General features: G+C 37.7%; 1 protein-coding gene across 8 annotated transcripts in view; it reads left to right on the top strand.

The window, feature by feature from the left end:
- Window positions 1-27664, top strand: part of USP6NL (USP6 N-terminal like) — a 246577-nt gene that overhangs the window by 114946 nt on the left and 103967 nt on the right. For 2 of the 8 annotated variants that reach the window (XM_045060853.1, XR_006600291.1), the window contains exon 1: window positions 25483-25876. The exons of 5 other annotated variants lie outside the window; for them this stretch is intronic. In XM_045060853.1, the coding sequence (XP_044916788.1) occupies window positions 25595-25876 (282 nt within the window). In that variant the 5' untranslated portion in view covers window positions 25483-25594. Of the gene's footprint in view, window positions 1-25482; window positions 25877-27664 lie in introns of those variants that run through there. One more of the 8 variants, XM_045060854.1, reaches the window with a different exon arrangement.

Here is a 27664-nt window from a genome sequence, read left to right as displayed (position 1 = left end):
TGTGAAGTTTGCTAAATCTCTAGGGATCTAGATAAGCCGATAGTGTCCTCTTTCTTTTAGAGAAATTTATTACAGTAGTAAAGAAAGGACACAGGATGTTTTAGGGCAGGGTTGTATAAGAAGAAAAAAAAAATTTTGCTTTTTGTTCTTTGATGATAAGATAGTTCTTGCCTTTGTTGCCAAATTCATGATTAACCATTGTAATGTGTCTAGAGCGGATAAGTGGGACTGGGGTTTGAATCCCGGCACTGTCGTGTACTAGCTGAGTGACTTTTCTGATCCTCAGTTTTCTTACATTTAAAAGCCTATTTTGCTTAATATTAGTACATATTTTACAGTTGCCTAGATGACATACTCATAGGTAGCTGTGAACATCAAGTGGAGATAGTTTATGGGATGTATCTGGCACACAGTGAGAACTCAAATAGTGACTGTTCTTCTGTGGGATAATAGGAAATTTGAGATTTGCATAATACATTGTGCTTTAGGGGAACAAAACAAGACTTTTTATTTTTTTCATTTCATTTTTATAGAATTATTATCCTTCGTGTCCAAGAAAACTTGGACAACACAGAACACTCGGAAAGATTTTTTTGGACATCCTCTAATTTCCTTAGGAAAGATCTCTGTTAAAATTTATTGTCTACCATTCCGGTCTTTTCCCATGTGCAACTGCTACTGGCTTTATAGACTAGATCCGAAATCCTTAAAACAACCTTGTATGGTATGGTGGTATCTCAGTTTTACAAATAAGGGAAATGAAGCTGAGGGAGGTTAAGATCAAATTGCTGATAAGTGGTAGAGCTGCTGTTCACAATCAAGAAGAATTCGTCACGGGAGCGACGCGGCGCTCTCCTCCCCACCTAACTGAAAGCCATCATCTCTCTCTGTAATCAGTTTACATAGGTTTGTGTTTATAAGATGTTTAGGATGTACTTTATGATTGCTCAAGAAATCGAAGTAGCTTTGAGCTTAATGCATTATTTTTCCATATATTATTGTAATGTTGCTTAGAGGATATGCATATTTGGAGCTCCATAAATGTTAAGTTGTAGTAATGGAGATAAAAATGAGACTTTGTACTACCGCAAAGTGATTATAACTCTCTAGGCTGTAGAAAGTCTTATACTATGTGCTTGGGCTGCACTATGTATACACTTTTAGATGTTGAATTACGGAATGGTTTGGAAAATGATCTTTTTCTGATTTATTTTTTTAAAGTTTATTTTGTGAGAGAGCATGTGAGTGTGGAGGAGGAGCAGAGAGAGAGAGAAAGAGAGAGAGAGAGAGGGAGAAAGAGAAAGAATCCTCCATGCTGTCACATTGGAACCCAATTCGGGGCTCAATCTCATGAACCATGAGATCATGACCTGAGCTGAAATCAAGAGTCGGACACTTAACCAACTGAGCCACCCAGGTGCCCCTCAAAAATGATTTTAAAATTGATGTTTTATTGTACTCAAAAAATGACTAAGCTATATTCTTATTTTTATGTTGTTTTGAATTTCTGATTTTCCTGTTCATGTGTCTTCAAGGTAAGAAGTAGAAATTATTATTTGGACTAGTAAATATTGCCTTTAATTTAAACAGCCTAAAGCATTTGCACACATTTATAATATTCAGAAACCCCGCTAGTTAGTATACTATGTTGTATGTACTGCCTGCATGGTGCTTGAGGTGCACACACTCATACACACACAAATCTGCTTCCTTCACTGGGGACTTCCCTTCATTGCTGCGCTTGGACCTTTAGCTTAGAGAATTTGGCAGTCTCTTATTTCCAGTAGTTTGAAGATTGTACTGTCATTATTATAGAAGTATGTGACCAAGCTTGACTTGATGGCTTGCATTGGTTTTTTATGATTTTTTAAATTCAGAAGTAGGTGTTTTGTTTTGTTTTTAAATTTTTTTTTTTCAACGTTTATTTATTTTTGGGACAGAGAGAGACAGAGCATGAACGGGGGAGGGGCAGAGCAAGAGGGAGACACAGAATCGGAAACAGGCTCCAGGCTCTGAGCCACCAGCCCAGAGCCCGACGCGGGGCTCAAACTCACAGACCGCGAGATCGTGACCTGGCTGAAGTCGGACGCTTAACCGACTGCGCCACCCAGGCGCCCCTTTTGTTTTGTTTTTAAATAATGTTGTTGATTGGAATGTGTTCATCTAGGCAATTACAAAACATGAACTAATATTAAACAAAATAAGCTATGGTTAGTTGTAGAAATTATACTTTGAACTTAGATACTGTCACGAAAACTCCAGAAAAAAATGCTGTATTTATTTGTTTTATGTGTGTAGCAGAGGAGGGCTGGATCTGTTTGAGTTCTTTAGGAACTTCAGTTTGACGTGACTTTCAATATGACTAGGATTAAGTGGGTATAGTTTATATAAAGTTAATGAAGTGAGTTAGATATAATAATCTGTAGAGCTGTGAGGTTGTAAAAGGACGGGTGTGTTTGGGGAGGTGTAGTGTGTCTTGATGGTGGGTTCCGTGGATGGGGGTGTGTGATGTGTGTTGGGAATTCCACAACCACAAACTGGGAGCAGACTGTCAGGGGTTATTTTTGACACCCTGGGATTTATCCTATAGATATCCAGGTGTAGACATCCTGTAAGCAGCAGGATGCGTCTAGCATTCAGGTGGTATAGGGTGGAGGGACACAGATACAGGATTCATCATCTTGGGACTCACTCATGGGGAAGAAACAAGGTGAGAGAACCTGAGGAGACAGATCCTGGACATGACGATGTTCTCCTGTGCAGGGACCTTAGTGCGTATTCTTGTAGAAGGATTGAGTCAAGGGGATTGAGTCAGGGGGCAGGGGGACGTGGGGAAGAAGAGGGCAAGGCCTCAGAGTCTTTTTGGTAGTGAAACGGACTGGGTGCTTTACAATAGGCTCTGGTCAACTTTGCCTCCACTTTGTACCTGTGCAGCTGGTTGTGGCTGGAGAACACATCACAACATTCTGACTAGTTGTAATTTCAATTCATTATCATGAACTTCAGGTGGGCTTTTCCCTTTTCTCAGACCTTCAACATCTCTTCCCCGTACCCAGTTCTCAGCTGGTTATTGTTCTTCTTTACTGAGAAAGTTGAAGCTTCTTGTTTCAGAGGACTAACTAACATGGTCAGAGTTACCCACATCCCATCCGCTGGACCCCTGTACTGTGCCTGTTCCTACTCTAGGTGAACTCTAGCTCCTTTGTAATGGGGCCCCTCTCCTAGTGCGCTGAATTCTCTGCCCTGTCATCCGCCCGGAAACGAAGCTCACTCAGTTGTCTGTTCTTTCTCTGTGTCATCAGTGTCCCTCCTCTGACGGGTCCTTGCCATCGTTGTGCCATGTGTTGTTATTTCTCTTGTCCAGTGAAAAATGACTTCATTTGACTTCGCTCCCTTGCCAGCAGCTATTCCATTTCTTTGTTTCCCTTTGCAGTAAAGCTCCTCCAAGGAGTTGTTTGTACTCAGTTTCTCCTCTTCCATTTTCTTTTTATTTATTTATTTATTTTTAAATGTTTATTTATTTTTGAGAGACAGAGACAGAGAATGAGCATGGGAGGGACAGAGAGAGAGAGAGAGAGAGAGAGAGAGAGAGAGAGAGACAGAATCCGAAGCAGGCTCCAGGCTCTAAGCTGTGAGCACAGAGCCTGAGGCGGGGCTCGAACCCATGAACCGTGAGATCATGACCTGAGCTTAAGTTGGATGTTCAACCGACTAAGCCACCCAAGCGCCCCAACTTCCATTTTCTTTTAATCCACTTTAGCCAGACTTTCAGCCCCATGACTCCATTTTCACCTTGGTGATAATCCAATTTAAAATTTGCTTTTAAAATCACAAGTCTTCTTTGAACTAGAGTATTCACACCAGTTTAAATTCCTGTGTTAAGGAGAATAAATTTAGGGAAATGTGTAGACTTTACCATCCATGTATAGTTGCTATGGTTGTATCATAAAGAGGGAAAGTGGAAACTAATTTTCATTGCTGTTGTATTGTATTGGGATCATACTGTTGGCTTTTGTGATATTGGACTCCATATGTCTCTTCTTGTGACTATTCTTTAAATCTTCCTACTACTGAGAAGTTGTCTAGCTTTGACCAAGCAGATGGTTTCAGGTTTCTCTTTAATAATGTTGAATGAAGTTGTAAATGAATAACTGAGCTGAGTGAGCATGAAAATAATTAACATGAAGGAGGTTTAGTACAGAAAGCAAAATATTCAGCAAAGTTAGTCTGATGTATAATTAATGATATCCATAACTGATAATGAGTTGCATGTTTGGCTTTTAGTCATCTGTTAAAACTCTTTTGAGGATATGGAGTTGTTTTAGAATTCTTCTAAAATCCTCTGGTTATGACTTGAAAGGAAGTAGTCAATGGGCTTTTTTTCTTTCACAAAAGGAATATAAAATATCCAGGTTATCAGTTGGTGGTACCCCTGAAGTTGAGAGCAAGAGTAATTGACTGAAAATATTGAGTGTAGTTGATTTGTTGTTAAGGAGAGATCTAGAGAGGTCTAAGACTCTTCCTGACCTTTCTGGACAGTAAAATTCCCCACTCTGTGAATTGGTCTGTTTTTCTTATTAATTCTGCCAATTTTTGCTGTATATATTTTGAACTTATGTTATTAGGTTCATCCTTATGTCTTCCTCATAGATCGGTTCTTTTGTTGCTGTGAAATGTTCCTTTTTATCTGTAGTAATGATTCTTCCTAAGTCTGCTTCGTCAAGTATGCATACAGTGATACTTTCTTTTGATTTGTGTTTGCATGATATTTCTCTCCCCATTCTTTTTACTTTTTTTTTATTTTTTTTATTTTTGGGACAGAGAGAGACAGAGCATGAACGGGGGAGGGGCAGAGAGAGAGGGAGACACAGAATCGGAAACAGGCTCCAGGCTCCAAGCCATCCGCCAGAGCCTGACGCGGGGCTCGAACTCACGGACTGCGAGATCGTGACCTGGCTGAAGTCGGACGCTTAACCGACTGCGCCACCCAGGCACCCCTCTTTTTACTTTCAAACTTCCTGCCTCTACATTTAAGATGTGTTTCTCCTAAGTAGTATATGTTTTTTAAAAAAATATCTGATTATTTAAATCTGTTAATTGGAATGGTTCAGTCTGTTTACATATATTACTGTCATGTTTGGGTCCAAATCTGACTTTCTATTTTTCCACCTATTTTAAATTATTTTTCTGTCATTTCTTACCATATTTTACATTATTCAAATAAATTTTATTATCGAGTCTGACACCTATTAATTTGTTAGTTATAAATTCTTTTGCTGCTCTTTGGTGTTATTCTAGATTGCATTATTCATCCTTGACTTACTAGAATATATAATAAGTTACAGCTGTTCCCCAATTCCCAGAAAAATCTAACAACTTTAGAATACTTTAGCTTCATTTATATCTCATCTGCCTTTAGGCATTATTCATGTATATTTTAATTCTCTCTATATATTTAAGCCCTGTATTCTTAATATCCATGTATTTACCTTTCCTGTTGCTCTTTATTTCTTCCTTGATGTCTGTTCTTCCACCAGGACTCATATTCTTCCACTTGAAAAACTCCCTTTATTATTTTAGTATATGTATGCTGATCATTAAGTATGTCTGTTGTTTGTTTGTAAATGTCTTTATTTTTGGATTCAGTTTTGAAGGATGTTTTAAAAACTGCTTGAAATTCTAAGTTGCTGGTTATTTTCTTTCAGAGTTTCAATTTAGAAATTTGCTAAATTTTAAATTTTTGCTGCTCCTTTCTTTGAAGGTTATCTGTTTCTTTTTGTCTCTTGCTTCTTTGAAGATTTCATTTTGTCTTTAGATTTCACAGGTTTTACTCTGATATGTCCAGGTGTTTTTTCCTTTGTATGCATTTTGCTTGGAGTTCATGTTGCCTTTTGAATATGTGGGTTACCATTCTTGCTTATTAGCTCTTTAAAACTGTTTCTGCTCCATTATCTGTATCTTCCCTTTGGGACTCCGATTACATGTATGTTAGAACATTTCCTTACGTCTCCAGTGTTTCCCCTGCTCTTTCATGTATTTTCTATTTTTTTTTCTCTTTTTGTTTCAGATGATATATTTTCTACTGATTTGTCTTCTAGATGATTAATCCTCTCTTTAGCTATGTCTAATCTACTGTCAAGCCTGTCTGTTGAGTTTTTAATTTCAGTGATTGTATTTTTCAGGCCTAGAATTCTCATGATTCTTAAAAAAAGGAAAAGATTCCAAATCTTTGGGGAAATTCTCCATCTTGTTACCAGTCTTACTGAACGTATTTAGTTATAGAATTAAAAAAAAATATGTCTGATACTGCAGTATCTGTCTTATCTTTTAGCCTCCCCCCCCTTTTTAGAGGGGCTACCATTCAGATGCCTGCAAAGTTTTTATTAAGTGGTAGCTATTATATATGAAAAATCTGTAGAGATTTTGGATTAACTTGTAGCTCCTGACAGGCAATTAGAGAAGAGGCAGAGCAACTTAGTCCATCATATTTGAGGTGTTATAAGTCTGAATTTTAGGAGTTAGGAGGCCTTGTCTGTTTCTAGTTCTTCATGAATCCTAGGGTATGGTCATTCAGTGACTTCGTTTGGAAGTCTACCAGTTTGGGGGAAAAACTGATATGTAACGTCATATTCTACCAGGTTCCTGCGTCATCAATGAGTCCTGAACTCCAGTCTTTGTCTTCTTAAGATTTTGAGACTGACAACAGCTGTTTAGCTTTTTAACTGCTTGCTACTCTCTGCTTGGCTTCTCACAGTCTGTGCTGCTTATGAATGGACAAATGCATTGAGGAATTAAGCAGCTGAAATTTTAGGTTGACTTCCCTATGTTTTTTTTGTAGGATCTTGGCCCTCAGGCCCTGACTGTCCTAGGTACCCTGAACTCCAGTGTGAGACTGAAAAATGGTGATTTTCTGTCTATTATTAGTTTTTATTTGGGGCAGGCAGTATTTTTACTCCCTTTCTCTGGTGCACCTTCCTCCCGCTACACACCCAGTCCCCTGTCTTCCTTCATTCTTGCTCTCTGTAAGACAAATATGATGTCTGGAGATCTGGCAACCATCTTTGCATTATGAGGTGACTTTGAGGATATAAGCCTTAAAGAGGATATGGAGAAGAAAGATTGAGGAGCCTGAATTCCTGTTGACTCTATGTAGCATCTTCGTATCAGACCTAATGACTTAGTTCTAAAGTTCCTAGACATCAGGAGAGAAATCAACATCTCTTGTCTTAGCCTTGTGATTTTAAGTTTTGTGTTATATCCAGGCAAATCTAATACCAATTAACAGAGCGAGGGTTTCTTGAATCACTGTAAGTATATATTCACATAACGTACTAAGGGTCACCAATTTTCAGCCTTTTATTTAGTTGTGACATATATAACAAGTGACATGTACCTGAGTGAATACTCTTACGGACACATTCTTCAATATGTCTGGCATACTTGCCCAAATGCTGTCTGTCACTTTAATTCCCATAGCTGGAAACATGAAAATTCAAGTTCGTGCGAGGAATGTTACTATAAAGACTTGACAAATTCAAGTTTTGTTAGTTATTGTTATTGGCAGGTTACTTATGACATACCTACCACATTATCCCAGTAGACCACACACAGGGATTACAGTACAGTATACTGTCATAAAACAGTGTTTTCTACAATATGGTTGTAGACTAGTGTGACAGTGGGGGAAATGAAGCAAGGGGTGATTGAAAAAATATTCAGAAATTAGCAAGAAATTACATGTAGAGGGTCAAAGAAAAATATGTTAAAAATGATGCTAAGCTTTTGAACTTAAAGTCTGGCATAGTAATGCCATTGGTAGAAATAAGCAAATTAGGGGAGGGTTCCTTGGAAGGAAATAAATGTTTCATTACTTAAAGTTAAGAATATGTTTAATTTAAGAAACAGTTCTTCCTCTTGGTATATGTGAATTCTTTGCATGATGTGGATTGTATTACACCAACATAAAAGAATTTTCTTTATCTTATTCCCACCCTAAAGGACATTGCAGGACTTTACCTAAACCTCAAGTTGCAGCTTTACCCTCATATATTCCAAAGCTGCTTCTATCCACAGACAGTATTTCAGGAACTAGTCTTCCAACCATTTACGGTCTAACTAATGTAAGGGGAAGAACTATGACTCCCTTGAAAACAGGAATTCAGCATAGAGCAGCATTATTTCCCTCTTATGACAGAGATTATAATTAGCATCTTAGGACTTATAGTGGTATCTGTTTGCATTTTTGAGGTATACACTTAAGAATGACTCACTACCCTGACTCACTTGTTGAAGTTCACTGTCATTCAAAAGCTCTTTCATTCTGCTTTTCTTTTTCTGGCTTTTCTTTCTCCCCCAGTGAATAGAATTATTGTAGTAAGTCTCACATTGCTGAATATAACCTTTGTTTTTTCTTAATTGGTGCGTATGTGCCGCGCCTCTAGGCATATTCAAAGCTTTTACTTATGACAGCTGGCATTTTGCTGTTGGGTCTTGGCAGGAAGTGTAAATAATGAGAGCTAGTAGTGTGTAAGAATAGGGAGACAGCAAGCTCACTCGTTAATAGAACAAATGTATAAATACTACATAATTTACTGAAAGTATGCATCTCTCGTTTAGGAATGTTTATAAATTTAGTTGTACCCAATTAAAGCCTAGTCCAGAAAGTATCATCAAGCTCAGTAAATATTTCTGTTTCATAATTGAGCTGGCCCAATTGTTTCAAAGAAGATGTGATCAAACAAAATTCCAGGCAGATAATTTGAATAGTCCTTAGAGTTTATGATAGGATCCAACCAATAACTTGATGCTAGGTGGACAGACCTAAATAGTCCACTGTAGAAATTCAGTGAATTCTGCTACGCTGCATATACACATTACCACTTGGTTACATGCATGAGATTTGGAGACATGGATGCCTGTTGTGGTACGACTGCTTAATGGCTATACAATTGTCCTCTGATATTAACCTCTCCAAGTCTTAGTTTTCTCATCTCTACAAAGGTACTTGTGTCACTAGAGTTGTGATTGGGATTAAATTAGAAAATTCTTATCCGTTCATGTAACCATACAGTAAGTTTACTGAACCACTGTTACGGGTCAGGCACTGTGCCAGACCCTGGTGTAGAGTGGTAAGCAATATGATCCAGACCGATTTGTGGGTCCGGTAGAGAAGGCAGAAAGCAAACAAGTAAACAAAGAAAATATTACAAATTGTGGTATTTTCTGTGAAGAAGATATCAAGGTACCCTGAAGAGAACAACTAGAGAAGACCTCCCTGAAGAGGTAGCTCTCAGGTCGAGATGAGAAGAGTGGTGGGAGTCAGCCATATAAAGAGTGGAGAGAATTCCAGACAGAAGGAATAGAATGTGGGATGGCCTGAAAGAAAAGGAAAACGGGATGCAGTGCTGTTAAGAACTATAAATAAGGCTTGTGTGGTTCAAGTATTATTTGCAAATGGTGAAGAGTAGAATGAATAGTTATTTGTGATCTGTGTGGTGCCTAGACCTGGTACTTGATGTTAGTTGTGACCATTCTTACGCTGAATGATTTCTTTCTTTATTTAGAGGTCATTTAAAAACTTGAAGCAAATCGTTTCCAAAGTAGATGCAACAAAGTCAGTGCATTGAAACTTGTGTTTGCTGTTTAGAGAGACCATTAGGCCCGCACTCAGAGCCCATTGGTGATTATTTTTCATATTGTTCACGTAAATGTGGTTATTTGATTTTTATAACAGCCTAGAAGTGGCAAATTGAGATTCTCCAAAAACAGCGAAACATTTCAATAATAAAAATAAAACTTAAAGTGGTTAGTGATTGTTAAAAACACGAGATTATGAAATATTTTTTAAAAAAGATTTATTGAAGGGGTGCCTGTGTGGTTCACTTGGCTAAGCGTCCAACTCTTGGAGTTGGCTCAGGTCATGATCTCACAGTTTGTGATTTCAAGCACCGCATTGGACTCTATCTACACTGACAGCATGAAGCCTGCTTGGGATGCTCTCCCTCTCTGTCTGCCTCTTCCTCCCTCCCTCTCTCTTTCTCAAAAAAAAAAAAAAAAAAAATCCAAAAAAACCAAAAACATTTATTGAGGTATAATTTGCACACAGTGAAATTCATACATTTGAAGCACTGAGCTTGATGAATTTTGATAGTTTTATAAAGTCACATCATCACTACCACATCTTGATGTAGAAAAGTTCCGTCAAGAATCCTAAAAATTCTTGTTTTCTTGTATCTCTTTACCCTGGTCACTGGCCTCAGGCAGCCCCTAACCTGTTTTTTTTCTGTCACTATAATTTTGTGTTTTCTACAATTTGATATAAATGGAGTTAGGCATTGTGAGGCTTTTTGTGTTTTATTTATGTTGCTTCATGTATTAGTAAATTTGTTTGTGTTATTGAATGGCACTCAATGTAGAGATTAAATACTTGTTTATTTGCCAGTTTATGGCCATTTAGGTTTTGTCTTATCTATTATGAACAATACTTACATTAACATTCACATAAAAATCTTTATGAACATGTTTTCATTTTGGGCACCCAATGTAATAAAGATTTTCTCCTGTATTTTCTTTTAGAAGTTCTATAGTTTTTGCTCATACATACAAATCTTTTGTTAGAGTAGGCACTTAGTTTCTAACAGGCTACCTGGAGGCCACATAGAGGAAGTCTTGGCCAGCTATAGGGAAAGTCAGAGGCCTGTCCTGGTAGCACTCCAAAAGAAGCCTGCTTGCACCAGACAGGCCCAAGATGGCGGGTGCCATGACCAGAAACCCCTGGCCAAATAAGGAAGAAAATGATTGGAAACCCATCCTGCCCCCCCTCCCGTGTAATGAATAATTCTACTCTCTAGTTAACAACTGTCAATAAAAGATAGAAACCCAGCCCCCAGGGTGTGCAGCTCTCTTTCTCTTTCTCCTCCCATCCATCCTCCCCCATCCCTTGCCCATTCTCACATCACAAGGGTATACTTTTCACTTTAATAAACCTTCCTGCTTGTGTCCCTTGTCTTTTGCGTTGCTTGTCTATCCTTGAATTCTTTCTCATGACAAGACCAAGTGCCTTTAGTGACGCCTTCAGGATGAACCCAGTCAAGACCCTAGGGCCCAGGGTCTCGCCCAGTTCACCTGCCAACACTATGACTTATTTCAAATTAATTTTTTTAAGTTTATTTATTTACTTTAAGAGAGAGAGAGAGAGAGAGGGAGGGAGGGAGGGAGAGGGAGCCCATGCAAGTGAGCATGAGCTGGGAAGGGGCAGGGAGAGACAGAGAATCCCAAGCAGACTCTGTGCTGTCAGCGCACAGCTTGATGGAGGGCCCCATCTCACTGCTGTGAGATCAGACCTGGGCTGAAATCAAGAGTCAGACACTTAACTGACTAAGCCATCCAGGAGCCCCTCAAGCTAAGTTTTGTGTACTGTGTTAGGTAAGGGTCAAAGTCCCCCCCGTGTAGCTAGCTATCTAGTTATTCCAGCATCATTTATTGAAAAGACGTTTTCTCCATGAATTATTTTGAAACCTTGAAACTCTGAGATCTTGCTGTCATTTGTAACCATTTTCTTTCAGTAAGAACTTAAGCCTGACAATAGAGCTTATTCAAATATAAAGAAATCCATCTTGGGGTGCCTGGGTGGCGCAGTCGGTTGAGCGTCCGACTTCAGCTCAGGTCACGATCTCGCGGTCCGTGAGTTCGAGCCCCACGTCGGGCTCTGGGCTGATGGCTCGGAGCCTGGAGCCTGCTTCCGATTCTGTGTCTCCCTCTCTCTCTGCCCCTCCCCCGTTCATGCTCTGTCTCTCTCTGTCTCAAAAATAAATAAACGTTAAAAAAAAATAAAAAAAAAAAAAGAAATCCATCTTGTATATGTAAGTATATATTTTAGGAGGCTGTGGGAATGATGAAAGGAACTGCTTTTTAGGGCTAATTCAAGCTAATAAGAAAGTTCTTGTTGGTAAGTTTCAAGTGCTGGTAACTTCTGAGAATTTGTAAAATTCTAAGGGATGAAATTCTGTGCCTAGTTAGTGATACATGATTATGAGATTTCTTTAAGAAAGTGAATTAGAAGAATATTAAAGGGGGACTTCCTTACATTTGGAGACATTTACAGGAGACCTGGATCAATTAAAAAAACAAGGGGGAGAAAAAGAATTCTACAGTGGCCACTGATTCTAAGAAGAAAGAAAAGATAAACGGAATTTAAATTAAATAAATAAAAAAATATATAAAATTAGCGCCTGGGTGGCTCAGTCTTCTTTTTGGCTCAGGTTGTGATCTCGTTCATGGGTTCCAGTCCTACATTGGGCTCTGTGCTGACAGAGCACAGATTCTCTCCTTCTCCATCTGCCCCTCCCCTGCTTGGGACCTCTGTCACTCTCTCAAAATAAATAAATGAACATTTATATGTATACACATGTACATATACATATTCACATAATAGCTGTTTAAGATGTCTTTTGAGTTTGAGGGTTTGAATGAGAGGTGGAAGAAAAGACTTGTAACCTATAATGAATGAAAAAGAGTAGTAAGTACTTTTAAAAATAGTGTCAGGAAGAATCAAGTGTAAATGAATTGACATCTGTGAACAGTATAATAAAAACACTTTAAAAGGCATAGCTTGATTCCTGGAAATCAGTAATGACCATAGGCCTGCCATTCAGAGCAGATCATGTAATGCAAACATGAAAGAGAAAGACTGCGTTCCAGACTTTCACTTCTATCTGCTTTTTGCTTGGTTGGTTTTTTGGTTTTTGGTTTTGTTTTTGTCAAATCAGAATTATCTTCAAACAGAAAAGGGAATTAGTCAGAAATGAGAGGTATTGGAAGCCCAGGGTAGGTTAGGGGATAACACCCTTTAAATTCAGGTCTTTAGGATTAAATGAGTTACAGACTCAGACTTTTTTGGAATAATTGTGAATAGTAAGAGTAGTAAAATACAGAGAAGATATCTGAAGACTGGACTCAAAGGAGCAATGGTAGATTCTGGTAACTAGAAACTATTGAATTTCATGATAATTGTAATCAGAATGCTAGCATGGTTTTATTAATAATGGCTCATGAATAGATTTAAAAGGAAATGATCTCTAGGAGCTTTTCTGTGTGTAAGAAGAACAAATTAATGTAAATTCCTTGCTGTCACTGAATAGACATCCCAAGGAAATGTTGCAAATAGGTTTTTGTTTTTGGTTTTACATTTCTTCTTTTTAAAAATTATTTTGGGGGAAAACTGATATGTAACGTTATGTAAATTTCAGGTGTACAACATTGTAATTTGACATCTTTATGCCCCACACAGTGATCAACACTAAAACTCTAGTTACCATCTCTCACCATACATATGACCCCTCTCCCCCATTTCACTCACCACCCCTCCACCCTCCTTCTTCTCTGGTGGCTATCAGTCTGTCAATCTGTTCACTATGAGTTTGTGTTTTGTTTTGTTTGTTAATAGATTCCACATATGAGTGCAAATATATGTATTTTTCTTTATCTGACTTATTTCACTTAGCATAATACCTTCAAGAGTCATCCCTATGTTGTTGCAAATGGCAGGATTTTATTCTTTTTAAGGGCTGAGTAGTAGTCCATTGTGTCTGTATGCCACATCTTCTTTATCTGTTTGTCCATTGAAGGATGCTTAGCCTGTTCTCATTTCTCAGCTATTGTAAATAATGCATTGAAATCAGTGGTACATATATCTTTCTGAATCAGTGTTTTTGTATTCTTCAGATAATCTCCCAGAAGTGGAATAGCTGGATGAATAGCTGGATCGTATGGTAGTTCTTTTCTTAATTTTTTGAGCAAACTCCCTACTGTTTTCCATAGTGGCTGCACCAGTTTACATTGCCATCAACAGTGGATAAGGGTTCCCTTTTCTACACATCTTCTCTGTCACTTGTTATTTCTTGTCTTTTTGATAATAGCATTCTATCCAGTGTGATCTAATATCTCATTGAGGTTTTGGTTTGTATTTTCCTAATAATTAGTGATGTTGATCATCATCGCATGAATGTATTGGCCATTTGTATGTCTTCTTTGGAAAAATGTCTGTTCAGACCTTCTTCCCATTTTTAAATTGGATTATTTGTGTTTAAGCTATTCAGTTATATGACTTCTTAATATATTTTGGATATTAATCCCTTATTGGATATCTGATTTGCAAAAATTTTCTCCCATTCAGTAGGTTCCTTTTCATTTTAATGATTGTTTTCTTTTACTGTGCAGAAGCTTTTTAGTTTGAGGTAATTCCATTTGTTTATTATTGCTTTTGTTTCCCTTGCCTTTGGAGTCACCTCCACAAAAATATTGCTAAGACCAGTGCCAAGGAGCTTACTGTTAGTTTTCTTCTCGGAATTTTATGGTTACAGGTCTTGCATTCAAGTCTTTAATTCATTTTGACAGAATTTTTGTGTGTAGTATAAGATAGTGGTCTAGTTTATCATTCTTTTGCATGTGGTTGTCCAGCATTCTCAACACCATTTCTCGAAGAGACTGTCCTTTATTCACTGTATGTTCTTGGGTCCTTTGTCGTAAATTAATTGTACATGTATGTGCAGGTTTAATTTTGGGCTCTCGATTATGTTCCATTGATCTGTGTATCTGCTTTTATACAAATACCATACTGTTTTGATAACTGTAACTTTGTAGTGTAGTTTGAAATCAGGGAGCATACTCTAGCTTTGTTCTTCTACGTCAAGATTGTTTGGCTTCAGGTGGCTGCACACAAATTTTAGAATTATTTGATCTAATTCCATGAAAGATGACATTGGAATTTTGAGAGGTGTTGCATTGAACCTGTAGATTGCATTGGGTAGTGTGGATATTTAAACAATATTAACTCTTCTAATCCATGAGCAAGAATATCTTTTCAATTATCTGTGTCTTCTTCAGTTACTTTCATCAGTGCTCATTGTTTTCAATGTACAGGCTAGATTTTACCTCCTGGGACTGATTTTACCTCAGTCAGTTAAGCACCTGACTTCAGGTCATGATCTCACAGTTTGTTGGTTTGAGCCCCGCGTCGAGCTCTGTGCTGACAGCTCAGAGCCTCGAGCCTGCCAGGAGCCTGCTTCGGATTCTGTGTCTCCATCTCTCTGCCCCTCCCCTGCTTGACTGTGTGTGTGTGTGTGTGTGTGTGTGTGTGTGTGTGTGTGTGTGTGTAAAGTAAATAAACATTAAAAAAATTTTCACCACCTTGGTTAAATTTATTCCTAGGTATTTTATTCTTTTTGATGCAGTTATAAATGGGATTGTTTTCTTAATATCACTTTCTGATAATTTATTATTAGTGTATAGGAATGCCATAGATTTCTGTATGTTTATTTTGTATCCTGTTACTTTACTGAATTTATTTATTAATTCCGTGAGTTTTTTGATGTCATCTTTAGGGTTTTCTATATATAGTCTTAGGTCATCTGAACATAGTGATAGTTGTGCTTCTTCTGGTCCTACTTGGATGCCTTTTATTTCTTTTTCTTGCCTGATTGTTGTGGGTAGGACTTCCAGTACTCTTTTGAGTAAAAGTGGTGAGAGTGGACCTCCTTGTCTTGTTTTTGGTTGTAGGGGAAAAGCTTTTAGCTTTTCACCATTGAGTATGATGTTAGCTGTGGGTTTGTCATATATCCTTTATTTTATTGAGGTCCATTCCCTCTATATCCATTTTGTTGAGAGATGTTTTTGTTTTTGTTTTTGTTTAGCTTTATTCATTTGTTTTGTAGGAGAGAGTGCATGAGCAGGGGAGGGGCAGAGGCAGAGGGAGAGGGAGAGAATCCCAAGCAGGCTCCACCGTGTGGAGCCTGAAGCAGAGCTGTATCCCACAACCCTGACTCATGACCTGAGGCAAAATCAAGAATCAGGGGACGCCTGGGTGGCGCAGTCGTTTAAGCGTCCGACTTCAGCCAGGTCACGATCTCGCGGTCCGTGAGTTCGAGTCCCGCGTCAGGCTCTGGGGCTGATGGCTCGGAGCCTGGAGCCTGTTTCCGATTCTGTGTCTCCCTCTCTCTCTGCCCCTCCCCCGTTCATGCTCTGTCTCTCTCTGTCCCAAAAATAAATAAAAAAACGCTGAAAAAAAATTTAAAAAAAAATCATGAATCAGATGTTCAAGTGACTGAACCACCCAGGCGCCCCTGTGAAATCACTGAAGTGATTATATGGTTGTTATACTTGATTTTGTTAAGGTGGTGTATTATGCTGATTGATTTGTAGATGTTAAACCATCCTTGCATCCTTGGAATAAATTCTGCTTGATCATGGTGTATGATCCTTTTAATGTATTGTTGAATTTGATTTGCTCTTTTTGTTGTGGATTTTTGCATCAATGTTCATCAATGCTCTTGGCCTGTAATTTTGTTTTGTTGTGTCCTTATCTAGTTTGGGTATCAGGGTAATGGTTGCCTCATAAAATGAGAAAGTATTCCCCTGTCTTCGGTTTTTTTTTTGGAAGAGTTTGAGAAGGATAAGTATTACATCTTCTTTGAATATTTGGTAGAATTTACCAGTGAGGCCATCTGGTCTTGGGCTTTTGTTTGGTGGGAGGTTTTTGGTTACTGATACAATCTCCTTACTAGTAATTGGTCTGTTTAGGTTTTCTCTTTCTTCAGGATTCAGTCTTGAAAGATTATGTTTCTAGCAATTTGTCCATTTCTTCTATAGTGCCCAGTTTGTCTGTATAATTGTTCCAATAGTCTCTTATTGATCCTTTGAGTTTTTGTGGCGTCACTTGTAAGTTCTCTTTCAAACAAACATTTGTTAGAAAGGGCTCTAATTAATTAATTAGTTTCATTGATTCATTGATTTTTTTTTTAAGTTTCTCTTGTACTTATTTCTGCTTTAATCCTTATCATTTTATTCCTTTTACTGACTTTGGGCTTTTCCCCCCTACTAGCTCCTTTACGTGTTAAGTTAGGTTGTTTATTTGAGATTTTTCTTGTTTCTTGAGGTAGGTCTGTATCACTACAATCTTCCTTCTTAGAATAACTTTTGTTGCATTCCATATATTTTAGTGTGTCATATTTCTGTTTTAATTTGTCTCTAGGTGTATTTTTTATTTCTTTGATGACCCATTGGTTGTTCATAACATGTTTAATTTCTACATTTTTGTGTTTTTTCCAGTTTTATTTTTGCAATTGATTTCTAATTTTATACCACTGTGGTTGAAGAAGATGCTTGATATGATTTGAGTCTCCTTGAATTTTTGGAGACTTGTTTTGTAGCCCTACATATTGATCTGTTTTGGAGAATGTCCCATGGCACTTGAGAAGAATGTGTATTCTGTTGCTTTGGGAAAGAATGTTCTGTATATGTCTATAAAGTCCATCTGGTCTAATGTGTCACTTAAGACTGATGTTTCTCTTTTAATTTTTTGTTTTGATTTATCTATTAATGTGAGTGAGGTGTTAAAGTTTGCTACTTTATCAGATTGATGTCAATTTCTCCTTTTAGGTCTGTTAAATTTGCTTTATATATCTTGGTTGCATGTGTATGTGTTGCATGCCTACATACTTATATATGGTATACCTTCTTGTTGGGTTGATTCCTTTATCATTTTGTAATGGCCTTCTTTACTATTACAGTCTTTGTTTTAAAGTCTATTTTTTCTGCTATAAATATAGCTACTCCAGCTTTCTTTTCATTTCTATTTGCATGGAATATCCTTCTTTTTCAGTCTGTGTGTGTTCTTCTGATGTGAGTCTCTTGTAGATAGCATATAGAGATTTTTTTAATTCACTCAGCCATTCCATGTCTTTTTATTGGAGAATTTAATCTATTTATATTCAAAGTAATTATTGATAATTTAAAGTAATTATTGATAGAGATATACTTCTTGCCATTTTGTTCACTGTGTTTTGGCTGTTTTCATACCTCTTGTCTGTTCCTTTCTTTTTCTCTTTCTCTCTTGACCTGTGGTTTGATGGCTTTCTTTAGTGTTGTTTAGATTCTTTTGTTACTTTCTTTTGTGTATTTACTGTAAGTTTTTGCTTTGTGGTTACTGTGAGGTTCACATATATCTTCTTCTGTATATATGATCTGATTTTAGTTAAATTTGAGTACATTCCAAAACTTTACATGGTTTTCTCCATGCCCTGCACATCTTCTTTTTTTTTGTTCTATTTTACATCTTTTTATGTATCTCTTAACTAATTACTGTAGTTTTAGTTACTTCTGCTATTTTTGTCTTTTAACCTCCATATTTGCTCTATAAGTTACTGGTCTACTACCTTTACTGTATATTTACCTATTCTATTCTAGTAAGGTTTTTACTTTTGGATGCTTTCTTGTTATTAATCAGTGCCATTTCTTTTTGGTTTAGGGAACTCTCTTTAACATTTCTTGTAAGACCAGTTTAGTGGTAAATCTCCTTTAGTTTTTGTTTATGTGGAAAATGCGTGATCTCTCCTTTAATTCTGAAGGATAAGTCTTGCCAGGTAGAGAATTCTTGGAAGTTGGAAGTTTTTTCATTTTAGCCTTTGAATATGTCATGCCACTCTCTTCTGGCCTTCTGAATTTCTGCTGAAAAATCTCCTTTAGCCTCATGGGATTTCCTTTGTGTGTAATTAAGATTCTCTCTTTATCTTTTAACTTTTACCATTTTATTTATTTTTTATTTAAAAAAATTTTTTAATGTTTATTTTTGACAGAGAGACAGAGTACGAGTGGGGGAGGGGCAGAGAGAGAGGGAGACACAGAATCCCAAGCAGGCTCCAGGCTCTGAGCTGTCAGCACAGAGCCCGACATGGGGCTCGAACCCACAGACCATGAGATCATGACCTGAGCCAAAGTCGGATGCTCAACTGACTGAGCCACCAAGGCGCCCCTTTATTATTTTTTTAATTATTATTATTATTATTATTATTTTTTTTTTTTTTGAGAGAGAGAGACAGAGTGTGAACAGGGGAGGAGTAGAGAGAGAGGGAGATACAGAATCCAATGCTGTCAGCAAAGAGCCCAACACCGGCTTGAAACCCACAAACTGTGAGATCATGACCTGAGCTGAAGTTGGACACTTAACCTACTGAGCCACCCAGGCGTCCCTAACTTTTACCATTTTAATTATAATGTGTCTTAATGTAGATCACTTTGTGTTCATCTTTTTTGGAACTCTCTGGGCTTCCTGGACCTGTATGTCTGTATGTCTGTTTCATTCTTCAGATTAGGAAAGTTTTCAGCTATTTCTTGAAATACGTTTTCTGGCCCTTTTTCTTGCTTCTCTCCTTCTGGGATCTCTATAATGTGATTGTTAGTCTACTTGATGTTGTCACAAAAGTCCCATAAGTTATCTTTGTTTTATAGAAATTCTTTTTCTTCTTGCTGTTCTTTCTGGATGAGTTCTGTTGCTTTGTTTTCTGGCTCACTGACTTGATCTTTGCTCCATCCAGTCTGCTCTTGAATTCCTCTAGTTTTTTTCAGTTCAGTTATTGTATTCTTCAGCTCTGTAACTTCTGTTTGGAACTTTATTATATTTTTTATCTCTTTGTTGAGGATCTCACTGTGTTCATCCATTCTTCTCCTGAGTACGGTAAGCATCTTTGTGACCATTACTTTGAACTCCTTTTGGGTAGATTGCTTATCTCCATTTCATTAATGTCTTTGCCTGATGTTTTTTTCTTGTTCTTTCTTTGGGATATATTCCTCTGTCTTTTCATTTTGCTTCTTTGTGCTTGTTTTTATGTATTAGACAAATCAACTGCTTTTCCCAGTCTTGAAGGAATGACCTTGTGTAGGAGATTTGATGGTGGAACCCAGAAGCGCAACCCTGTCTCACCAGCCGAGCTGGACACCCAAGGGGTGTTCCCTGTGTGGGCTGCATGCACTCATCTCATGTGGCATAGGGGTGGGCAGGGCTGGCACCTGGCCCAGCTGTGATTTGCTGGATGTGCTGTACGGGTGGATGGGTTTTCAATTGGGTGCCTCACCGGCTCTAACAGGTTAGAGAGATAGCTCCAAGATGGAGCCTGCTGGTGCTGACATTAGCAAGGTAGGATGGGGTTGCAAATATGGCACCCACTAGTGTCTCCGTCCCTGGAGAAAATCGCAGTGGTTTCCTGCCTGTCTGGCAGGTGCTTTAAAATTGACAAGTGGGTCTCCACATATGATTTAGGCACTTTTCAAACTGGTGTGTTTGCACTGGGTCCTGCGGTGAATGAGTCTATATAAGAGCTCCTTAAGAGTGGGTTCTCCATTCCCTATAGTTTTATTGCTTTTCTGGATATAATCCCTGTTGGTTTTCAAAGCCCAGTGATTAGTGTATCTTCTTTCATTCAGGATCTAAGGGTTGAGTGCCTGATGTGGAGTACAAATCCCTCACTTGTCAGGGAAAAGTTCTGTATTCTTGAAATCCCTTCTGAGTGTGGTTTTTCTTTGCTTTGCCCCCTCCCCTCCCCCCCCCCCCCCCCCCCCCCTTCTCCTCTCCTGCCTTTCCAGTTCTTGATGCTGTCATTTTTGTTCTTTGTTGTGAAGGCTCTTTTCGTCTATTTTTCTGGTCTTTCTCAGAGGAAATTATTCCATAAGTAGTTATATATTTGCTGTATCCATGGAAGGGAGGGAGTTCAGGATCTTAATATGCTGCTGTCTTGAGCCAGCCTACCAGAAGATAGCTTTTATTTGGGTGTTAGAAATGTATTTGATAAAGTCTTATTTGATGTCCCCACAGACTACAAGAAAAAAATAGGTTTTGTAAGGATTTATATTTGATTGATGGATCATATTTAATTAATTCATTTATGTCAGAGTCAAGGTCTTTGCTAATATGTCCTAGGATCTTAACTTATTCAGCAGTTTTTCAGTGGCCAGGGTGAAATTTCATTGTAATCATTGGGTTTGTGAAGGAAGAAAGAGGGTACAATGTTGATAGAGATAGCAAAAGTAAGGTTATGAAATTAAGTTTTGTCAAGATCTTTTGAGGCTAGAATGATAGACGAAAGTGAAGACTAGATTAAAAATGATAAAATGTCATGTTCTACACTGTGATCAAGATAGCCCCTAAGATGGGGCGCCTGGGTGGCGCAGTCGGTTAAGCGTCCGACTTCAGCCAGGTCACGATCTCGCGGTCCGTGAGTTCGAGCCCCGCGTTGGGCTCTGGGCTGATGATGGCTCAGAGCCTGGAGCCTCTTTCCGATTCTGTGTCTCCCTCTCTCTCTGCCCCTCCCCTGTTCATGCTCTGTCTCTCTCTGTCCCAAAAATAAATAAACGTTGAAAAAAAAAAAAAGATAGCCCCTAAGAGAGGACTGAGGGATTTCAATGAAGTGTGTGCTAAATACGAGTCCATTAAATGGACTCCCAGCCAGGAAAGAAAAGTGAATGATTTAGTTGCAGATCAAGAAGGGTAACAGAGCTGTTATTTTCCTCACATCAGACCTGTCTTGGATATTTGGGTGTCACATTTCAAGGGGGACTTTAATAAAATGTCATGTGTTGAACAGTGTGAATATCTCAGTGGTTTGTATTTATAGGCTTATCATGTGGAAAAGTCTAATTTTTTTTAGAGCTGAAAGGAAGACATTTCTAATAATAATTAGAACATTTCAAGATGGAATGGGCTGACTTGTGAGCTTGGGAGATTTTCGTCTCTGGAGGCATTAAAGGAGAAATTCTGTGACAACTTATTAAGAACGTTATCAAGGGGATGTTAACATTTGTGGGAAGCTGAGCTAGATACCCTTGAAGATCCTTTACAATTCCTTTAATGTGTGTGTTGTTTTTTTTTTACATAAAATTTTGCTTTGATACCTCCACAGTCAGTTTTTATCAATCTTGTCTTTAAAACTTTATTAATAATAAATACCCTATTTTACATGGCCCTTAAAGTAATGCTTTTATGAACCCAGTTAAATGTGAGGTTCACAAGAATTCTACGAGTTGGGCAGGAGAGGTCTTACAGTTTTTAAGCAGCTATATCTTAGTGATTGAGTGTGTGGCTTCTGGATCCCCGAGCATCTGGGCTCTGCCACCTGCTGTAAGACCTTTGGAAACATGTGCCCCTCTTTCCTCATCTGGGGTTTGGTGATACATTATTCTATATATATGGTGCCTACACCATAGGGTTGTTTGAGTTTATGATCGTATGATCATATGCTTGAGAATATATGCTTAGAACATTATCATATGCTTGGAACAGTATCTGACATGCAGGAGACATTTAGTAAATGTTAGCTAGTCCTCTTGTCATTTTTTCTATTTTACAGGTGAGGAAACTGACGCTCACGCAGGTTGTAACTTGCCCAAGTTTACGTCAATAATAAGTGGTAGAATTATTAAGAATTCTGTTGGGGGGCACCTAGGTGCTTAACCGACTGAAGCGTCTGACTTCGGCCCAGGTCATGATCTTATACGGTTTGTGGGTTTGAGCCCCACATCAGGCTCTGTGCTGATAGCTCGGAGCCTGGAACCTGCTCTGGATTCTGTGTCTCCCTCTCTCTCTCTGCCCCTCCTCCACTTGCACTCTTTCCCTTTCTCTCAAAAATAAATAAACATTTAAAGGAAATAATTCTGTTGAACTGAACAAAAACAAAATCAGAAATGGAGTGAAATTACCGATATATGGACTAATTTTGTACTAATTTGTATAACAGTATTGATTTCATTTTAATTTGTTAAATGAATCATCAGGCTGTTGTGAATCTATTACTATAGATTTTGGGGAAAGCTCTGGTTTGCATGTGTTTACATATATACACACATTCCAGACATGATTCAGTAAGAAAATGCTTTCTAAAGCATATTGTAAATAAAGAAAACTACACTTTCCAAAAGATTTATGGTGCTTGATAGCATTTAAAAGGAAATAGTTAACTTTGGTTTGTGTTGGCATTCCAGTATACTTGCTAAGCAATTTGAGCTTCTTATTTCTAGATGTGCTGTTAAGATTTCTAGAGGGATATAAGTCAAACTGAAGGCATCTCCTAGAAGAAAAATCCAAATTGGCTCTTATTTATAGGGTTGAAATAAACAAAAATGATCTCACTAAAACTCTGTTCTACCTTTAATCACCTCTTATAATAATTAATTTATTAAATGCTCTGTAGTTTTCTAGTCATGTGAGAGACAGTTTACATGGTATAGTAACATAGTTGTCCTCTGCAGATTGTATGATGTGCTTTAAGAAAGATTATCACTTTTGCCTTTCTCTTCTTGGCTGGCAAGGTCCTGTGGGGAACACATCTCTTATGGTAATGATTCTTTTATTCATTTACAAGGTTGTAAACATCTTGAGGGCAGATATTGTGTCTTAATAATCTATGTTTCTCAGTACTTGCGAAGAGCCTTTGTCTATAGTGAGTTTGTGAAATTGTCAAAGCATTGATGGTTTTATTGGAAACCTAAGAACTCATTAGATTGGCTGTATTACAAATAGTCGGTTAAAGTAATATAAGCCATTTGTCAGCAAGTTTATTAAAGTTACGTTCTTGAAAAGAACTGCTGTAGGCAAAACTGCATTTGACAAATCAGTGTCATATGGAAAATAAGAGTTTAAAGGAAAAAAATACTCTCTAAAAGGCTTTAAAGGCATTTCAAGAACACTGTAAATGAGAGTTCTATGAGACATCTATTTCAAAAACAACCTAGATTTGTCAGCAGTAAAAATCACATTGAGTAAGTAAGTCAATTGATTAGAAAAGTTGTAGTGTGATCTGCTGAGGCAGATTTTCCTGTAAATTTTATTTGGCTTGTATGCTTTTCTTTCTTTCTTCCTGTTTTTGTTTTTTTGTTTTTTTTAAGTAAGCTTTCTGCCCAACATGGGGCTTGAACTCACGATCCTGAAATCAAGAGTTGCACACTCGACCAACTTGGGCAGCCCACCCCCTCTTGTATTTATTTTAAAGTGTTTGAACTAGTCTATAACAGCCTAAAATTTAATGCCTTTAGCATTTATATTATCCTTTAATTTTTACATTTCTCAATAAAATACTGACTCCTTTCCAAATCATTGTGATGGTTAAAGACATGTTTCTCTGGACCTGGTTTTCTATTCATATATTGAGAAGGTGGGATATATATTCTTAATTTCCCCTTTCTGTACCATCACAGCCCCTCTGCCTGGATGGCCTGCTAGAGGAGAAAGTGCTAATTGGTTTTCTTGTGATTATGGGAAAGAAATAGTTATGCACTTGGCACAGTTTTCATCTCTTTGAATTTACATTCTTCCTTTCCTTCCTTTAGAGCAGTAAAGAAAACTGGAAGAGATGAAGGCATTCATTTCATCGTAAAAGCTGAGGTGACCTTGTACTTGACTCTCTTCATGTTTCAGGTCCCTGCAGGCTAGAATGAGGGTGTGGTAGAGAAGGGAACTTTTGCTGTCAAGGGAGCTGTGCTGGAGTAGAATTTAATCTTCAATCTCCTGAGGAGGGGTTTTTCTCCTAACATTAATTATCTTTACAGTTGTTAAGAATTTTATGCCTGTCTCTCTGTCTGTATGCATGTATGTATTTAAAGTTGGGTATGGAGTCCAATATGGGGCTTGAACTCACGACCCTGAGATCAAGACCCTCGCTGAAATCAAGAGTTGGGCACTTAATTGACTGAGCCACCCAGGTACCCCCCAGATTTTTACTTTTATGTTTTGATAAGGTGGTACATGTACATAGTAAACAATTCAAGATGCACTAAAGGTTATGCATTGAAAAATAAGTGTCCTTTCCATTCACCTACCTAGTTTTAAGTTCCCCAGGGCAGCCACTGTTAATTTTGTGTATTTCTGTGTATCCCTAACCCCCAACAGGGTGTTATATTCACTATTCTGAACCTTGCTTTTTTTCCCCTACTTACAATGTATCTTGGAAATGAATCCAAATCAGTGTGTAATTTTGCCATGTGATTTTTAATAGCCAAATTGATGGACATTTATATTGTTTCCAGTCTTTTTCGGTAGATTATGAAGTTGGTCATGCTTATTTACTTGTAAAAGAGGAATTTGGGTTGCTGTTATAAATGTATTCTGTAACTTCAGATGGTATACTCAATGAGTATGAAGGAGACAGTGCTCTCTAAGAAATGTTTTCCTCAATGAGAAGGGTGGCAGGTCCTTTATAATCAGTCTCCTTGGAGAATGGTGATATTTCATGTGGAGATTGGTATAACTCATCAAGTACAGTATTCTTGAAGAGGCTCCCCCCGCCCCCTTACTCATGTCTTTGAGTTTTACTCTTTAACTGCTGTATATAAAAAATTCATATAGAGTCTGATTGAACCTGTCTATAAGTTTTGGGCCAGGCAATCGAGTGACGTTGGGATGGGGGTGGGATGTTTAGGTTACAGTAAAAACCTGGGTAGGAATTTTCAAGATATCCAGACAAGGTATTATCTGCAGCTCAGTGGCAGCCCATCCCTTTCTTTCTTGGGTCAGTTGCATCTAAGTTATTGGCTTTTTTTTTTTTTTTTAAATTCTGACTATAATGGTGCTGTTTTCTTTGGAGATCTACATTCCACGGCTATTTTTCTTAAATATATTCTGTTCTGGGAAAATAATGTAGATGGTGGAATATATACATATTGAAGGGATGTGTATTCGGATGTGCTTAGATTTGTTTTTAAAATTGGCTTTTTGAGCAGAATTTGCATCATTAAAAAAAGGTTTACAGTTGCCATTATCTTAGTCACTTAATTCTGAATGACTCAGGTCTTGATGAATGAATACCCAAGTAATGATGTTATGTTAGTAGTATCAGAACGGAAGATACTAATTTGTACTATGTTTATTTTGCTTTCTTATGGCCTCAAACTAATGTCTCCTTTTGTTATTTTCCTGCACACACCTAACTTTTGCCCACGGAGATTGCCTTCTGCTCCAGTTGTGTGGGTGGGATATTATGAAAAAGAAGAAGGAGAAGGAGAAATGATACAAGTTGGAAGACATGTCTTTTTTACCCCAACAGTGAATGTGACTGTTGAGGTATGTGCTCTTGAAATAGGTGTACCTGGTGCTGTGGACTATGGCTTTTTATTAACATTCCATGGCTTTCTGTCCTTGTCCAAATGCTAAGTTTCTACCGTTCTTTTGAGGCCTGGCTAAGATGTTGCTTTGTAGGTGAAGTCTTTTTCTGACTTTGCTTTTTTCCTATTAACGTCTCTGTGGATTTTAAAAAGACATCTATTAAGGGGAGTTTATTACATATTTACAGTGGATTCTTTATGTGTCTGATCCCCTTAGGGGACTGTGATCTGTATGAAGAATTACATTTTGTCCCTATTTATATTCACAGTGGGAGTAAATGGCGTTCAGTAATTTTTGAATTAATGAATCTAAGAAAACTTAATCCATCTCATTTTTTTCTGAGGGAAAGCTGGTCTTTATATTCTTACTCTGACCTTTACTCACTTACATGACTTATTATTTGGTATTCCAAGTAGAAGTTTCAGGTGTTCATAGAGATAGGGGAGGATTATTTTGATGGCTAGGTAACTTTCTTCAAAAATTGTTTTATAGCTTTCCATCTAAAACCTCATAAGAGAACTGGGGAGCAAGTTTGTTTTCCAGGCATTGTACTATTTTATTAAAAAGCTTAAGATGTGTTTGGGAAAAATGTTTTTTTTAACTTTCTAACTTATTAATGTCCTCTTTACATTAAAAAAGAGTTCTTATGTTAAAAAAATATTTTAGGGTTGCTTGGGTGGCTCAGTTGTTTGAGCGTCTGACTCTTGATTTCAGCTTGGGTCATGTTCTCACAATCATGGTCTCATGGTTGTGGGATCGAGCCCTGCATTGGGCTCTGTGCTGAGCATGGAGCCTGCTCTCTCTCCCTCTCTTTCTGCCCCTCTCCCACTCTCATGCACATACACATGCATGCACTCTCTCAGAAAAAATGAACATTTAAAAAATACATATATATTTTGTAATAAAAGTAACTTAAGCTTTAGTTAATGACCATTCAGAAAAAAATGTAAAAGTGTAAGAAGAAAATATAATTATATGCAGTTCCTCCTGTCAGACTCTCAGCAATTAAAACATTTGTTAACATTTGGTGCATTTCGTTCTTATCTTTTTTTTTTTTTTTTTTTTAAGATTTTAGTTTCAGCTGATCTCCACACCCAGTGTAGACACAACCCCAAGGTCAGTAATTGCATGCTCCATCAACCGAGCCAGCCAGGTGCCCCTCATTGTTGTCTTTTTTCTGTTCATGGATTTTTTTGTTTGTTTAGTTTTTCACGGCAGTTGATGATTTATTGTTTTCTTGTTCGGCATTGAAGTAACTTTAGTCTTCACGTGGCACACTTCTGGTGAAATGTATCATTTAAGACCTCTGTAGATCACATCTAAGGGGTTGATATTGTGTTACCTTAGCAAATCAGAAATGCTTCCAAAATATTACTCGCTTTCTTTTTGAGGCCATTAAATTTTGTGTTCTGCTTTGGTTTTATTTCACTCCCACATAGGGATTTGGTGTTTGTGAAATGACTAGAGAAAAACAAAGCTACTTTGAAAGGCACTAGGGAGGCATCTAGGTGCCCTCATTGACCAGGTAACTCACTTTCGTGCACATAGTCCATGACTCAGATTCATGCCTGAGGAAAACTGCCAATTGTTACATGTGATGGCCCTTGGGCATGTTGAAACTGATGAAACATTAAAAGTTTTCAGATGCCAAGGGTGAGAGCTGGAGTGTTTGTACAACATTATATACTACAAGTTGCCCGTAGTAGATGTGTTGAAAATACTGTTTTTTAAAGTTTGATTACTTTA

This window comes from Felis catus, chromosome B4 (assembly GCF_018350175.1).
Source record: "Felis catus isolate Fca126 chromosome B4, F.catus_Fca126_mat1.0, whole genome shotgun sequence".
Lineage (NCBI taxonomy): Eukaryota > Metazoa > Chordata > Mammalia > Carnivora > Felidae > Felis > Felis catus.
Note: the sequence above shows the minus strand (reverse complement) of the source record. Positions and strands in the feature narration are given on the sequence as shown.